The sequence below is a fragment of the Pieris napi genome, chromosome 14, assembly GCF_905475465.1.
Source record: "Pieris napi chromosome 14, ilPieNapi1.2, whole genome shotgun sequence".
NCBI classification, from domain to species: Eukaryota; Metazoa; Arthropoda; class Insecta; order Lepidoptera; family Pieridae; genus Pieris; species Pieris napi.
The window spans coordinates 6,574,324-6,591,540 of record NC_062247.1 but is presented as its reverse complement, the minus strand read 5'-3'; the positions used below and the strand labels follow the sequence as shown (position 1 = coordinate 6,591,540).

Here is a 17,217-nt window from a genome sequence, read left to right as displayed (position 1 = left end):
CAGCTATATAGGTAATAAAGCTTCTTAGTATTGGAGTGCATTATATGTTTCCGCATAATAAAACTGGTTGTTTCGAGGAAAAATCGCAGTCAAAATCCTGACGAAGGTGTCTTATAACTTTACCTTTGTTATTCAGAAAATTTTATACGCACACATATTTGGTATAATAAATTTCATTAATGTAATAAATTTCAATAAAGTATCACATATATCCATTAGTATTAGAATTTTCATTCTATTCTGATTATATATTTCTCATAATTAGTATTTTGTTAGTATGTAATTTTGTATAATGCATAATGTGTTTGACTCTTAAAGGATGTCCAATTAGTTTTTAATTCAGTTTACCTTTGTTCGTTTATAGGCGAGATTAGGCAAGATAAGATTTTATTGCAGTGCCCGTTGGCACATCCTTTTTTGAAACAAAATAACATTGTTAAAATTACTTATATTTAAATAAATATGTAACCTACATGTCACCATAGAGATGGTTCGTATATTAATTTATTGACAGACTATAGCCAAATTAAAATGCAGTCCAAGTCCCGTTGGGTCCTGGGTTCATTTCTTTCATTGTCCGCGTACCGTTAGTTAGTGGTACGTTCGTGCATTTTAATATTCTCATTACAAAATCCATCCATCAGTGACCTCATCGCCCAAATGTTTGGAACTCTAAATTAACTACAATTACGATTCTTAATAAATAACTTACTAATATAATTTAAACACAATTTTAAAGACATATGTAAGTAGTATTTTGATCGAGTTCAATAAGCCCGTGTAGGATAACGAATTACGATTCGAATAGTATATTTATTAGTAATCAGCTAACATACATATTATAAGACAAAACACTTAGACAATATAGAAAGCCAAAACAGATTACATAGATAAGCAATACGTATGAAACAGAAAACATAAGTAAGTACATTAATGGACAAAATTATTTAAAAAAATTAAAAATTCACAGTTAAAAATATTTTCGCTATGGTAAAGACTCAGATATATTAATATATATAGCAATAGTAACAACTACTAATACCAATCGACTTACAATTTCTTGAAAATACTATTATTAGATGTAGTCCGAAGCATGTACGAGTTTACTACTACTAGTATTTCAACTTAATTAATTAACAAACTCTTTAATAAATAAAACCCTGAAGCGTAATATTACAAGTTCATGTTACAGTTTTGCGTGTTTTCGTGCACTGACCTTTTAAAAAATCGAAATTAAAACAATTATTATAAACTCCTTAAAACAATATTTTATAGTTCACTATTTAATAAAAGAATATTATAGTTTGTGCATAGTTTAATTTAATTTATACTATATATAATTAGCGTTACTTACATGGACCTTGAGTTCGATTCCCTCCGAAACAAAAATGGTTTCAGGTTGGTAAGGTACAGCATTTGATCAGTTGCAAATTCATACGGGAAAATTATCTTTATAAAATAGATGTTTAGAGGAAATTAAAGTGTTGTAGTGGCAGTGGAGCGGTGGATTAATAGTTGTAATTGGTATAAGGTTGACATAGAAGAGCACCTATCTATTTACAAGTGAAAACTATAAATAACTAACATTTATCAAAATTAAACAAAAAGTTGGATATATTACATATATTTGCGCCCTATTTAATAGCTATGCTATTCTTACAACGAAAGGTATTAGGAAATACTCTTTCTAAAAAGACCTTGTCCATTTCCACCTATATCGTTTTTCAATAATATGTTTTTAAATGGAATGACGTCACAACTGCCAATAAAATGATAATAATATTTTTTTGCTATCGATTTTTGTCATGTTAGACAGTTGTCTATGTATAGGCTTTCGACGCGATAAGATCGAATTATGGGTTCTAATCTTGTCTAGTGAATAAATCAGAGTGTATATAAGCTAAGAAATTGGCTGATTAAGGAACATTATAAGTAAAACAGAGGTTATAGCTAGATACATATCTAAGAACATACTTTTGGAAATTCAACTTTCATTGTCTATGAACCCGTAGAAAATACACGTGGAATTTGTTTCTATACTTATCTGATAATAACGAATAAAAAATCTATATAATACTATTAAACGCAATTCCCAAATTGTATTGTAATCTTAATGTTTCCTTATTACGCTTAAACGCGTTGTTTAACGACACGTTGAAGTTATTATTTAATAAAAACATAATATAAAATTATTACGAACAAAGTAAACAAAAATATTTTTACAAACACAAATTAAATATGTATGCAGACTAGCTCCTGAAGATTGAATATAAAGTGTAATCAGAAGATTTCAGGATCGAATCCTGGTAATCTCAACCTGTTCTTTATAAGAACTCTTAGTGGTATAATGAAAAATATTAATTACAAATACGATACGAACTTAGGCAGTTTTATTCATAACCAAGGAATAATTCTTCCTTTTGAAGGTTTGTTCTCTCACCCGTAAGGGCCTAGATGTAAATAATAGTGTGTCACAGGTCCCCATTAGGACTATAAATCAGCCTACATAACAATATAATAATATTACTCCTCATTGAGTCTTAAAGTTTGTCATTTGTCTGTAATATATCTTGAGAAAATAATTTATATCGTGATTGCATATTGAGCGTTGGCGCCACAATAGGTGCCAAAGGTACCTTCGTATGCCGCTGAGGTGTGGGGCCAACGACTGCTTGACATACATCGTGGGGACGTCTAGACATTATACGACAGATCTATATCAGTTAGGGCATGAAACGTCAGGTGAAAACAAACACTTGAAACATTTGGACTTGAAAAATACTAGGACTTTATAAAATATAGTTTCAAATTGTAATTTTCCGTGAAACTTGTTATGAAGACATCAGATCTAAGATAATGTTGTATTCGCTTGCCCCGGAGAACAAAGTCGTCTAGCACTTTCACGACTCTTTTAATGTTTTATCATTTTTGACTTCCTTGGGTGATGTAACTGTAATTTTTGCGGAAATTTGGTTAACAGTTTATAATAAAAAAAGATGTCTTTATTATACGGAAATTATTTTGTGCACAATCTTAGTTATACTCGTTTATCTAATTTTACTTTCCTGAAATATATAGGAATCATAAAAGTTAATGCAACAGTTTAAAAACAAATAAAGAGTGGTAATAATATGTCACTGTTTCACCAACGTCATAATAATTCCGCGAAAAGGATAGTAATACTTTATTACATTCTAGACATTCGTCAAAATGTGCCGTCCTAAAATACGGTTACTGTATTTAAACAGTGAAACTATCGTTAAATGCTTTTGCTCTTCTTCTGTCTCATTAAATAAACTACTGTAATATACATTTAGTTATTTTTTTACCTATTTACACTAAAAGCATAACAATAATTTTGAAATCGTCAAATAGGAAAAATTTCTTTCATTTGATATGTAATGTACTAAGGTATCTTAGTAATAATAGCATAACTTTTTATTTTTCCTGAAAAAAAATAGATTTTGCTTTTACGACTTTGTTCCTCGGGCAAGTGATTATGCTACGAAGTCTTCTCCAGGTTGTCAAGAATTAATAAAGACTAAATACATTAGTACATTATTAAAAATAAATTTTATTAACCATGAATATTTAATAAATGGGGTAATAATGGTTACAAGTGTGTGCTTCACGCATGATGAATACATTAGTCACAATTCGAGGTCCACAAGGGCACAATCACTTAACTCGCAGAAAGTGTCTGTGGGTGTCCAAATGCATTGTTCTATACAACAATGGCGGCATCTATAGCGAAAGAAATCGTGAACGATAATGAACTTCAAAAATACGCAACTTCTGGTATTATTACGGGGCGATAGAGATGAAATTTGCTTGCTTATTTTTGTTGATCAGTTGCAAAGTGGTGTGTAATGTATGCGGTGTTGCATCTGATTCAAGGATCATTTTGTCATCGGATTAGGCGGAGACTGCATAGCGATTGCTCTAACTTAATATGGATATTATGGGTGTGATGCGCTAATCAGCAGCTTATTAATATTATTAGCAAAAAATGATACAATTATAGTTAGTTAAAAATGCCCATACATATTTTAAAAGACAAAAATACCAATTTTTAAATATCACCAATCCGCCATTACGATGTATTTAAATATAATTCTATAAGAATTTTAATTTGTTAATGGATTACTAGAAAATTAATTAGATATAGTATTTTTATATATTTGAGGTTTATAAATGATTTTAAAATGTAAAAAGGTTGCCACACCATATAAATAATCTAATTAATTAATTAATAGAATGCAAGAATTTAAGATTAGATGAAATAATTTTAAAGTGTTATGTAATTACGTATAAAAAAAGTTCTCAACGATGCGCAAATAAAATAATTGTACATATTATTCCGAGTATACTTACTTGGTACTAAATATTCTACGTAAACTTATGCAATAAAAGTTATAAAATTTGGTGTTGAAATGAAATTGTGTAGGCGTTAGGTGAGATGAGAAACGTTAATAATAGATTGTCACCACTTCATTACTTGAAGTCATGATGCGCCTACATACCAGCGAGACCGCTCAAGACTTAGCTGGCGCAACAAAGTGGCAACACTTTTAAAACCTATATTTATTTATAAGTAATGTTACAGCTACACATATACAATATACATATTAAAAAAGAAAACACTTAGATAATATACACAGCCAAAACAGATTACATTGTTTAACAAAATATAAAAAACAGAAAACACAAGTCAAATAAATACATTAATCTAATATATGTATAAAATTCTCGTGTCACAATATTCGTTCCCATACTCCTCCGAAACGGCTCACCGATTCTTATGAAATTTTTTATGCATATTTAGTAAGTCGGAGAATCGGCTACTATCTATCTTTCAAACCCCAAAATTTTTTTTTTTAGATAAAAAATTTAGTTTTTATTTTTTTATGATACAACATACAACCCTTTATTTTCACCCCTTTACGATTAACCCCTATTTTTATTACAGCAGATAGTTATTTTTATTGAACTAAAACAATGTTTCTTAGAAGTAATATACATGGCAAAACAGGCATTTGTCAGGTCAGCTAGTTAATAGATAAAAAAATAAATGTGAAATTAAACATTAACTAAACTACAGCTTAATATTTAAAGAAAAAATAAATTGTCACTACTGCTAAATAAAGTCAAAGTCAAAAGATATTCACATCTTGACGTATACGGGGGAGAGATTCTTAAAGATGCTTAGATTCTATTGATAACGGAATCTTAAAAAATATTTAACTTATTGCATTTGTTAAATGTAATTTTAGCCGAACCTGCCAAAATCTGAATAATGAAAAAAAACCAAACCTCTATTTAGTGCACTTTCAATGCAGTTTTTAATTAAGGAAAAATACTATTGCATACAAGTGCTCGCGGGTGTTTCATAAAAATTTCGATGAAAATCTGAGAATCACTGTATTATCCGTGTCACTCCAATGACGCAACACTAACACGCGTTACGTAAAAGGCTTTTTAGCATGCCGCTAGTGCCAAAGCACCCGGTTTTTGAATATACTGTGCCGTGAAATCGAACGTTTGACAAGATCATTGTCTACAGCGATGACGAATCGCAACCGACGTAACCGAGTCCTGATACCGTTTATTTTGGAAACGGGATTCTATTTAATAATTTTCTTTGTTCAAGTAACGGAGGGTAATACATTTTACAAATCAGTACATCGCGACAAAATTTAGTGCGGAACTAACATTGCTACATGAGGTCATATGGGCAGCTTACACCGATTAAACTATGATTGACATATATATTTATTCAAAATAAATGTATATAATCGACCTTAGAAGTCATTAAAGGGTAAAATGATGTTTCCCTCTGGAATTGGTCTAGTATTATTAAAGTTTATTTTGTTACTTACATATACTCCTATGAGGTAAATTTGGAAGTGCATGTTTATGTAATAAATAGGTATTGCAAAACCTTTTTACTGGAAAAATTTAGTTGAGTTAAATCATTGACACCTCTTAGCAACACGAATGAGTTAAATCACTAATTAAACTTTTAATAAGTGTTTATATACACTGGTTAAAAAATAAGTAGACTATCCTAGGAATATATCGCAGGGAAAAAGAGACTTAACTATTGATTAATCTAAACTAAATTAACCATGGTTATTTGACAGGCACCATTGCAAAGGCCCTGTAGCATCTTCGCAGCTGCATGTTATGTAAGTGAACGTTACGACGACACATTCGGCCCGGTGTCGGTCGCCGACCCCTGCCATTTTGGCAATAGAAGTACGAGTTTTTAGACGTTACGACTTTTCATTTATAAAATGCGGAAATGTTGGTAAACATTTATGACCGCGGATGTATGTCATCGACTGGCGGATGCGTTGCCAATGCTAGATTTTAGTACATGTCTTATAATAATCGATTATCTGAACTGAAATCACAAAATATAAAAATGTGACGTTCAATTTCGCTGAGTTTAAAATATCTTTACTCTTTTATAAAAATACAAACGAGATACCGGAAACCTATATTTAGCTAATTATACTATCTTTACGCCCAGTTTGGCTCCAATAAGCCAGGTTGCAGTCGTAAATGCTACGAGTCGTAGATTTCTTTAAACAGAGCGAATGACATTATCGTGGCTTAAATCCACAGTCGAATTGTATATATGTAAGTCTAAACTCTAGAGCTATGCAATTATTTGGTCACGGGTTGCTCTAACAATTTATCAATCCTCTCGAATAAAATTTAAAAACGAGTGACGATGGTCCTGTTATTTTTAAATTATCGTTTTAGAGTCGTCCCGTTTAAGGTGCTTATGAACTTTCTTAATGTTTCCGTGGGTGAGATATAATCAGCACATTTATGTATTCAATAGGTACATATATTTGGCGTCTATTCAGAATCACAATAGGATGGCTCATCTTATTGCGTAAGTGCGTTTGAGATCGTGCAAGAATTTGATGTTGTATGCAATGTATTTGATACTTCGCAGATTTGAATTAGGACGGGTATCGACTAGATTACGTAATGTCAATTGTCATGAACCTAGTGGAAAATCTTTGCAGATGCAGGCGTTATTTGTGCAACAAATTTATTCTCTATTAAAGATAAACATAGATAACAATATAATTATATGTATTTTTATAGATAATAATTATAAGGTAATTTTTTTAATATTATGGATATACAAATTTAGGTCTTCGTAATTTTTTGACTTATGAAATGATCGAATAACTAAAATCTGAGTTTTACACAATATTAATTCAACTGCATATCTACATAATTCACTTTCACGTTTCTCTTAAATTTGAATAAAAAGCTCATAATAATTCTGAACGTATCTCTTACGTGCTCAGTACATTTACGAGATTTTGGCAAGTGTAGTAGACAATAAATTATTTTTTCGCACATTGATGTATAGCATGCTGAAAAGGAAGTATATCAACGCTAATTTGTGTTGATTTGGCTATACTACTAACCATATAGTTCTAAAAATAAGCAAATTATTATTTGTTAATAATGTAGGATTGTATATATGTCGCAGCCAACTAGCTTGATTAGCCATTCAATTAACAGCCTAGGCGTTTAACTAACGACAGAACTATTGCCGTGCGTTTGAACCTCGGTAGAGCACCAATTGATTTTTCTTTGTAGTACTTATTAAAACGGAGAAGGTACGGTGTCATGGAAAACTGGCATGTTCTAGACACGGAAGGTTCCTCTACTTTGCTTTTAAAGAACAATTTCTTTAATTCTTCAATCATTAAAACTCTTTTCAGCGATATTGATTAACGGAAATTAAATATAAAGATCGAAAAGAAGATACGAAACAGACTTTTATGCTAGAAAATTAGTACAACTGCCTATACCTATTAACATACATTGATGATTTTTTGAATATTATTCATTTGAGTCATAAAAGTCGACTAGGCTTTAGACAACAAAGGATTCGAAGTGATTGTTAAACACCGTTAGGCGGTCAAGTGTTATGGTGTCGATGTTGTCAGTCTGCGCACACGCCGACTTCCGTTACACTAATCTGATATAACTATGACAGTTTTACCCAAGCGACGTGCAAGTAGCTATAACAATAACCCACATATAAAATTTGGCCTACAAAATTGTTGAGGTTACTTTTATAAGAATAGGAGAATACATATTCCGTTGTTTATATAGCGTAACTAAACAATTATCTTTTCTACAAAATACATTTTGACTTCCCTGTTGTCATAGACACCAAGTACTCTGCGGAACTCATATCCTTTGGATACATAAAATCATATCGATAATTTAACGACAAAAAATAAGCACAGAAAACCTAATAGACTTTTAATTTCAGGACCTTCCGAGTTGATGATTTCTGTGTAGTAGAAATTAATTATTAACTAATTATTAATTAAAAATTAATTATTAATTTAGTTTTATTTAAATTATGAACATGACTGCTCACATGGAAACTTTAAGACAGCCTAATAATTTTGAATTCAAAAGGATTCTAAAATATAAAAAAATAAATGTATGTAAAGAAAATGCGTTTTTTCTTTCAAAGTATGAATACTCGCGTGAATAAAATACAGTATTGTTATAAAGTAAAGGTAATTATATTTCCAGTGTTTAAGTGAAAGCAATCACATAAATAACCAGTGTTTATTTATGATACCTGTAATTGTTGAATAAAAAATAATATATATAACGAAGAATATAACTTTGAAGTCCTGAAACGTCCAATTTCACATTTCTTCTTCATTTTCCTTTTTCATTTTAAGGGAATAAGGTGATAAGCAAAACTGAAACAATTTTTATTTCGCCAGAAATCGAACCCAGCAGCGGGTTTCACGCCATAAACACCTAAACCACCAAGGCAGTACATATAATGCATAGTACCACGTAATTCGAATGCCAGTGATCATTTAAAGTAGTCTACGACTAAATGTGGAATAACATAAAAGCTTCATCTATAGAATAAATAAATAATAATGCTCGTTTAGAATTTTATGGTGGTGCGATATCAAATTTAATTCAATAAGTGTTGCCATGTGCCGTTACGTTAAACTTATTCTGATTGCATTTGATAAGATCAAAATCTATGGATATTCAAGTAACTTTATGTAACTATTGACCTTACTGTAACTGATAATAATTCTAGATATGGGGATATCTTTATAAACTTATTACAACCAAATACGTTTTAAGCCAAACAAGTTACATAAACCCAACTTTTGGCTTTTTTCAATTAAAACTGGAAGGGAATCCAACCGTGGCAACTAGTCCACGAAGGAGGAAAACTTCGAATACCTCTTGCTAGTTAAGTATTGAAGTTTGAAAGTTATGCACTGCGAAATATTGTAAACTAGAACATTTGATAATTGTCAAAATATAACAAACAGATTATTTTCAATAAAGAAATCAATCGTTTATTTGGAAGAAAATCGTACATTCAGATTGATTAATTATAAAAGCCATATTAAAATTAGCATTTAAGTTATTTATAATCGTTGTAAACCAATCACATTTCCCTTGAAAGGTTCTGGAAAGGTGAATAAAATGTTTGATAGCTAGCAATTTTTCAAATCCATCGTGTTACACGCTGCCACTCACAGCCGTGTAGGATCCCTCGGAAGAACAAGCAAGTTTCTTTAAATGTTTTGAATGGGTTTGAATACTTTTTTACAGTCTTAATTGCTTCTAGGATATATAAACTTGGTGCTCTGCCGAGTTCGTAAAAATATGGTCTACAGCTAACAAAAGGTCCAACACCCATAATAGCCCTAAAAATTTTTTTCTGAGTAATAAAAACTTTATTCACATCTACCAAGTTTCCCTATAACAAGACAGTATAGCGCAGAACTGAGGTAACATAGCTGTGATCAGCAAAATTATTTGTTTAGGCTATTATTCATTTATATTTCAAGATTACTGATCATTTTAAAATATTGAATTAAATGGTAATACCATTATTAGTCATATTTGTGACTGCAGTAGCAATTTGTTTCATTCAGGATTACGTCATGTTTTTGGAATTTACTAAGTGGCAGAGCAATGTAAAGATCTAGTTACTGACTCATTTAATACATAGAATTATGTAATTAATTTTTATTGTAATTTTTGGATGAGGAAAACTGTATTGATTACAATAGTAGTCAATATTTTTTGGTCTTTTAAATTTCTGTAGTTTCAATCCAGTTTTAATACTGAAAATGATGACTTACTGGAGCAGTTTCTTAAAAGCTTTTTAAAATCTCTTAAATTGTAAAGTAGTTATTTACATCGCACTACAAAATAATTTAAATTCAGTAAATATTCATAATTTGTATTATATTATATTGTACATTGAATACAGGGCAGTGTTGGCCTAGTGGCTTCAGCGTGCCACTCTCATACTTGAGGTCGTAGGTTCGATCCCCGGCAGTGCACCAATGGACTTTCTTTCTATGTGCGCATTTAACATTTGCTCGAACGGTGAAGGAAAACATCGTGAGGAAACCGACATGTCTTAGGCTGATCACCTACTTGCCTATTAGATTAAAAAATGATCATGAAACAGATTCAGAAATCTGAGGCTACGAAACCTGAGGAAGGAGGTTGTAGCGCCACTGATTATGTTTTTTTATATTGAATACAGATGAACTCTAGCTCTAGAGGCCTTATGTTTAAGTGGTTTTTGCTATTAATACCTGATCGTACAGTGAAGGACAAATATCGAACGGCAAACCAAACATGTACGCCCAGAGATATCCGAAAATCTGCGATGTTCGGTAGTAGTAGTAGTAGTAGTAGTAATAATAGTCCCCGACAGTGGAATAATCAGAAAGGTGTGAGGCTTTCTATAAAAAACAATAACACAAACGCAGAAATCCGTTTGCGCTATGCCATATTGGGCTTTCAGAACTTCATATGTGATAACATTTTAATTATAAAGCATATCACAACGGAGCCTTTAACTATGTTACCTTCAATATCCTTACGGACAGCGATACCGATCATAACAATGCTAATAATATCAGAGCTACTACGGATACAAACACGTCAGGGTAAATATAAATATTTAAAACTGACTTCTGCAAACTATGAATGCACGCCAATCGATACAGTTACTTGGAATCTGGAATACCAGTAGAATATTAAAAAGATATTTGCTAAATGCAACAATTGCAAGAATAACAATAATCTAAACTAGTAAATAAATAGTTTAATTTTAAAATATACAATACAATTTTGCGTATTTAATTAATGATCACAAATGATTGATGTTGCCATGATTGCGTTGAGCCAACTAGTAATTGATAAATTATAATATGTTGTTGAATACTTAGGTCTGTAATTGAGCACTAATACCATAATATAAGGACGATTAGACTGACCTACTTGTATGCAATTAAAAATGTCATGTGATACATACAGAATGCTTTCAAATTTATCTAGTGGAAGAAGCCCTTTATTGTGTAATAATTCTCTAGGGCAATCAAGTACTACACTTTACATTATAGTCTGTTTAAAAATATAGTTTTTCCGCTAGGACAGTTTTAATTGTTTCTCCACCTTGAATAAGAAAAACGATAATTAAATTAGCATTTTGTTCATGATCTTTGGCGTTCTCACATAATAACTTAAGGTTAAGTATTCGACATTGAGGTAGATCAAATATATTTTCCTAAAATATCTTAAAGTTGAGTTTATTGTATAACCTCAATAGGATTTAATATTCTTATTTAACGTCGTACACTTTAAAGTAACTTAGTATCTTATTGAAAACATATTTGGGAGCATTTATACCCCACAAATGATTGTTGTGACTCCATGTTGGATCCGGTACAACATATTCTTCAACCATGTTCGGCAGTTTTGAACTAAGCTCGTTAACATCTTCTAAAGACGAAACCCAATCATTTATGCCGCAGATAAGAAGTATAGGTGACGTGATCAAGCTAATATTGTAATCCGGGGGACGTTCTGTTCCATATCTTTGAATATTTCCTTCTTTGCCCTCGTCATAACGCTGGAACTTCTTGGAGACAATTAGTTGTCCGAAATGTGAGAAAGTTTTACTTGAAATGCCAACCAGTAAGTGCCCAAATGCGATGGACAACGTTCTTTCTGATATACTATCACTCTTATAACCTGTTGTCAGAGCTAATCCCGTTCCACATATAGGTTCTGGGGCTAATTGACAAATCTTTTCAACTAAGTGGTGTAGGATTTGTTGCTTAGCAAAAATTTCTCCAAAGCCTAATTCGTCAAGAAATTTTTTGAAAATTTCGGTCTGTTGTGCTAGGATTATGGGTATGGGGCTTTTAATATATTTCATAAAAGCTATAGGTGCCAAATTTACAGATAGCTGAATTTTTGTATTGTACTCCGGTCTTAACGAAGCCATTATAAAATAATCTGTGGTACCTTGAGAGTGGCCCACGTAGTAAACCTTAGGCTTCTCAGTTGTTTGTATCACGTAGTCAATGATTGCTGGAAGATCATAGTTTCCAGTTTCATCGAAAGAAAAATTCCAGTATTCAGGATCTTTATTGGGGTCCAGTGATGTATGGTTTCTTGAATATGTGTTACCTCTACCGTTTGCTGCCCATACGTCGTAGCAGTTATCGGATAGAATATACGCTAATCCAACTTGGGGCCCTGCTAGTATCCAAGCGTCCGAGCTGTCCACAAGACCGTGCATTAGAATAACGGGATAACCTTTGGTGTTATCACATTTTGAGGGTATCCGAAATACGTTTAATATATAACCATCTTCAGTTGTAACTACGTGATCCTCTGTTGAATATCCGTATTTTGACGTCAGCTCAGTAAAATTAAAGAAGACATCTTCATCATATCCAAGAGCCTTTTTTAAAGGGCGGTTATCTGATAGTGAATATGTTAAAAGCTTTTTAGGACCTGAAGCACTGACCGAACATACACCAACAAACACACTGCATAGCACAGTTAATAACATCATTTCATATTTATTTGTTATTTTATTCTTATCACAGTTAATTTTAACTTGGTTGTGTTTTTGTTGTAAAGAGCTGTACAGTTTTATAATATCCAAATGACCTTAGAGTTAAGGTCTCAAGAATTAACGAAGTCCTAATAAAGTCGTGATAATTGGTGATATTTAAAAAAAATTATAACAATAGCACATTTGCAAAATATATTTCCTATATTTAATTATGACAAAGTAGTAAATATTATTAATTTTATGTCTTTGCTATTGAAATTAATTTGTCATTTAACTAATGGTTTAGTAATTAAAAGACTCACTTGAGACAATTAATTCACTTTAATGAAATGTAGTATTTATTCAAACATGTTGCTCAGACTATTTTTTTAAATATAGTGCGATGGAATCCTTTGAAAGGGCAATATTTGAAGGTTAATAAAACCTCAACCTTTATTGGAAGCTGTTTATCAAGGTTGCCAAGAAATAGACGACGACTGCTTATAAAATTGTGGTTCTGATATTTTTTAATATTATATGATAATGTGAATTTGTTATATTCAGAAATGCTCTAGAATGGATTTTCTACGTTTTGATCAGACCTCGTTTCTTAAGGCAAATTATGGTTTCGCCGGAAAATCTAGTAGGTAGGGGCATGCAGACTACAGCAAACCAAACATAAGGACAAATTTTCATTTATTAGAATACAATAGTAGAATTGAGATACGTAATGAAAACTTCGGTAAAAGGTAATATATCTTTTATTTACTAATAAAGTAAACAAAACATTAGTCAAACTAGTCGATTATTCTAAATATAACATGAATTATTTGTGGTTAAGTTGATTGACAAAAAAATATTATTCTTACACGGTGGCAGTATGAATGGTACAGGTTATATTAATTTAAATTATTAATATGGATTAATTAGATAGTATTATTTACACATGTTTGTTTTGTAAAGAACCAAATCCTCGTCTCATATTGCTATCGTATGCTTGGCTACTTGTTTATGGCTAAGGTAAGTGAGATATACAATTTATATTGATCTGGACCACCTTCGGGAGGCAAAGACAGCTTATCTTACATGTACTAAGATTGACTCAACCGGAAGTACCTTGCATATTTCCATATATGGATTTAATAACAAGTTTTTCATGCATTTATAAAACTTTTTACCGTTTCAAGGTAATACCGCTTTAAATTAATGCTCATCTAAAACTATTAATAAAAATGGTAAAAAATCTGCTTGCTAAGCTTATTATAATATAAAGGTTTGAATGATCCTAGCGTATTTAAGTGTATGGTGCTACGTTATTTATGTTTTGTTAACATGTTTGAAAAAAGTTAAACCCGGGTAAGTTTTCTGGATTGTTCTTTTTAGACTAGGACACTTTAATGAATATGTCAATAATTTTTGTTTAATAATCAAAATTGACTATGATTTATTAACATTTTAAATTTAAAATTATAAAAAATATATTATATGTTTAGTTTATGTATGCATAACATTGTGTTTATCTGGATATAATTTTTATAACCTAATTTATTTTCCTTATAGTAAGTATAATTAAATGTTAAATAAAAATTGCCAAATTGTTTCAATAGTGATATCAAATTTGAACGAAGAACTCTCGGTTTCTCCAGGTCCCATCTTAGATCCTGTTATACTACAGATCCTGGTGCAGTGCGGTCAGCGAGTTACACAAAAAGAGATTCCGACGATATGAGACCTTTTTGAAAATATGTATGTTAAAATGTAGTAATACAATTAGATCTATTCAAATAAAACTTCTTCAACGGATATAAACATGAATTTATTATCTGCAATCGTGGTTAGCGAGAGACAACCATATCAATTGACAGATTCTATAAGATATTATGATTTAGAGCCTATTAAAATGTTGCCATATTAACGCTATCCACCACCACCACCACGCCAGGAAGTTGGTATTGGTCAGCTGAATATTGTTAAAACTAGTCCAAAAGTCGAGTTTTTCTTAAATGTGTAATATTTACGTAAGTAAAGTTCTTTTACAAGTGTATTGCAATTATAATGCGTATTAAAGTATGCGTAAGCTGATAAAGTCGCAGTCGACAGCCTTTAGTACACGTTACAACCCTATTCGTCTTCAACCTTTCTCTCAAGAGCGTCTAAATATCAAATGATTGAGTAACTCTATGTAATAATACGCTTTTTTTATAGGAAATAAAAAGAATATAAAGGCCAATACCGATAATAATTAATAAACTTAGTTTTAAGTTAAGGTTAGCCAGTCTGGAAATAAATCGTTAAAGAATTAGTATGCGACCGTCAAATGATAAAAAGTAAATTTAACTAGTAAAATTCTGTACTGATCATACATGATCATGGTGGAATATAAATCACAGGGCTTAGCCATATTCGGTCTTATTTATGTAATTCATAGTCTTAAATAATTGAAGAACCTGCTAGATTGCTGGATTTGATTTAGATGAATTCTAGTTTTTTTAATGATTTCACAGTTAGTGTAGTGTACTAAGAAATAATATTATTTTACAAATTAAAATAATAATTGACTAGAACACTAAATGTGTGTGAACCTTAGACTGCATCCATTTACTTGTGAGTTTTTTAATTTATTGACAATTAGTAGATGATGTGCTTTCTGTGTCTAACAAATATAATCGATTTTAGGGTTTAAGTCATTCCGGTTTTCTCACGATGTTTGCCTTCCCCAAAATGATAGTAAGTGCTATATGCGAGAAAAATCCAATAGTACACAGACGTGATTCGGACGCACGACCTCAGGAATGATGAATACACGTGTAATCCACTAAACCAACTGCTGTATTATTTTACTAATGGTTATAAATATTTACTCACATAAGTTATTATTATTACGAAAATAATGTGATTTTTAGTACATTCAGAGTAGGTATAAAATAAATAAAACAAGATCACGTCGATTAAAATCCGTTTTATGCCGTTTTATGTAAATAAAGAATTCGTATTGTTTTGAACTGGATTGTATGCAAAGTATCTTACTGGGGTTTTAAATATAAGATAAACGTTTTTTCTATATATATTTCGTGTATCAGTTCTAGACCTAAGAATATATGAGCGCGAAACATTTAAAAGATCGGTTAGTGATTCTGAAAAATCTCTTGAAATCGAAATATTTATTTCTGATAACGAGTACACAAAACGATAAATCCATTAATTATGGAAAAACAATAACGTTTCAAATTTTGTTCATTTGTTTGTTGGTTATAGGTCTATAACTATTGTACCGATCCTAAACTGGCAAATAGGTTATATAGGCAAGATTTAATATACCCTAAAAATAATTAGAAAGAACTGCGACATCAGCTCAGTCAGTTAGAAACGTAAACGTATTAAGATTATACAAGTAACCTATGCATGCATAATGTATGCTAAATAAGAATCTAAGATGATTTTAGGTGGCAATAGTTAAAAAAAAATTCTACGGCCATGACATTATCTTCTTGAACATGTACTTTAATAAAGATGTGGTGGTGTGATGTTTGTCTAACCCCAAAATAGTTTTAATTATTAATTTATATCCAGTAAAATATATTATATATTTTGGTTAGTTCATCGACAACAAGTATAGAATATAGATTTAAGGATGTACTGTGGTTGTATAGTGAATATTAAGTTTCTTACCGTTTCATTAATAATTTATTTCATTCAGTGATAGCTTCCTTTTAACATAAATTATTATTTTATTGGGTTATTAGTTACTGAACTAGCTGTACATGGCATACGTAATACTGCAAAATAAATTAAAAGAGGTTTAAATATTTTTTTAACATACATAATGAGTTCAAACATACAACAATTATTTATTTCTAATTTAATTATTATTAGTTTATTTTATTAATTTAGTTTTTACCTAGACATTACATGGTTGCCGATACATATTTTACTTAATGTTATTATTTCACTTAAATACAAAATAATTGATAGGACATCAAGTGATAACTTGTCTAGTAATTGAAATTTCTATACCTAGATGTTACGTTGGAATAATTAAGATTACTTGACATTTAAATCGCGATACAAAGTTCAGACAAAGTAACGTATTTTATAACACAATTAAACAACTTACGGCTAGTAATTTCAATGAGAACCTTATATGTTATGCAAATCATAAAAGCCTTAGGTTAAGGCTATATCTCATCAAGCACTTATTAGGTGATTGGGCAAGGCGATCTAATTATGTAATACCATTTTACGTAATTGTCATTAACCGATGGCTTCGGTTTCTAAATCACCATTCAGATATGATACATCATATGTAG

The 17,217-nt window shown here is 30.9% G+C and overlaps 1 protein-coding gene across 1 annotated transcript; it reads right to left on the bottom strand.

Moving 5' to 3' along the window:
* Positions 1-11,683: 11,683 nt before the first annotated feature.
* On the bottom strand, positions 11,684-12,925 carry LOC125056290 (lipase 3-like). Its single transcript, XM_047659318.1, has one exon. The coding sequence runs from the start codon at positions 12,923-12,925 to the stop codon at positions 11,684-11,686; it is 1,242 nt and encodes a 413-aa protein (XP_047515274.1).
* Between the last annotated feature and the right edge of the window lie 4,292 nt (positions 12,926-17,217).

Bases quoted from the DNA above. Each gene is read 5' to 3' on its own strand.
- LOC125056290 (XM_047659318.1), bottom strand. From the start codon at position 12,925: ATGTTATTAACTGTGCTATGCAGTGTGTTTGTTGGTGTATGTTCGGTC.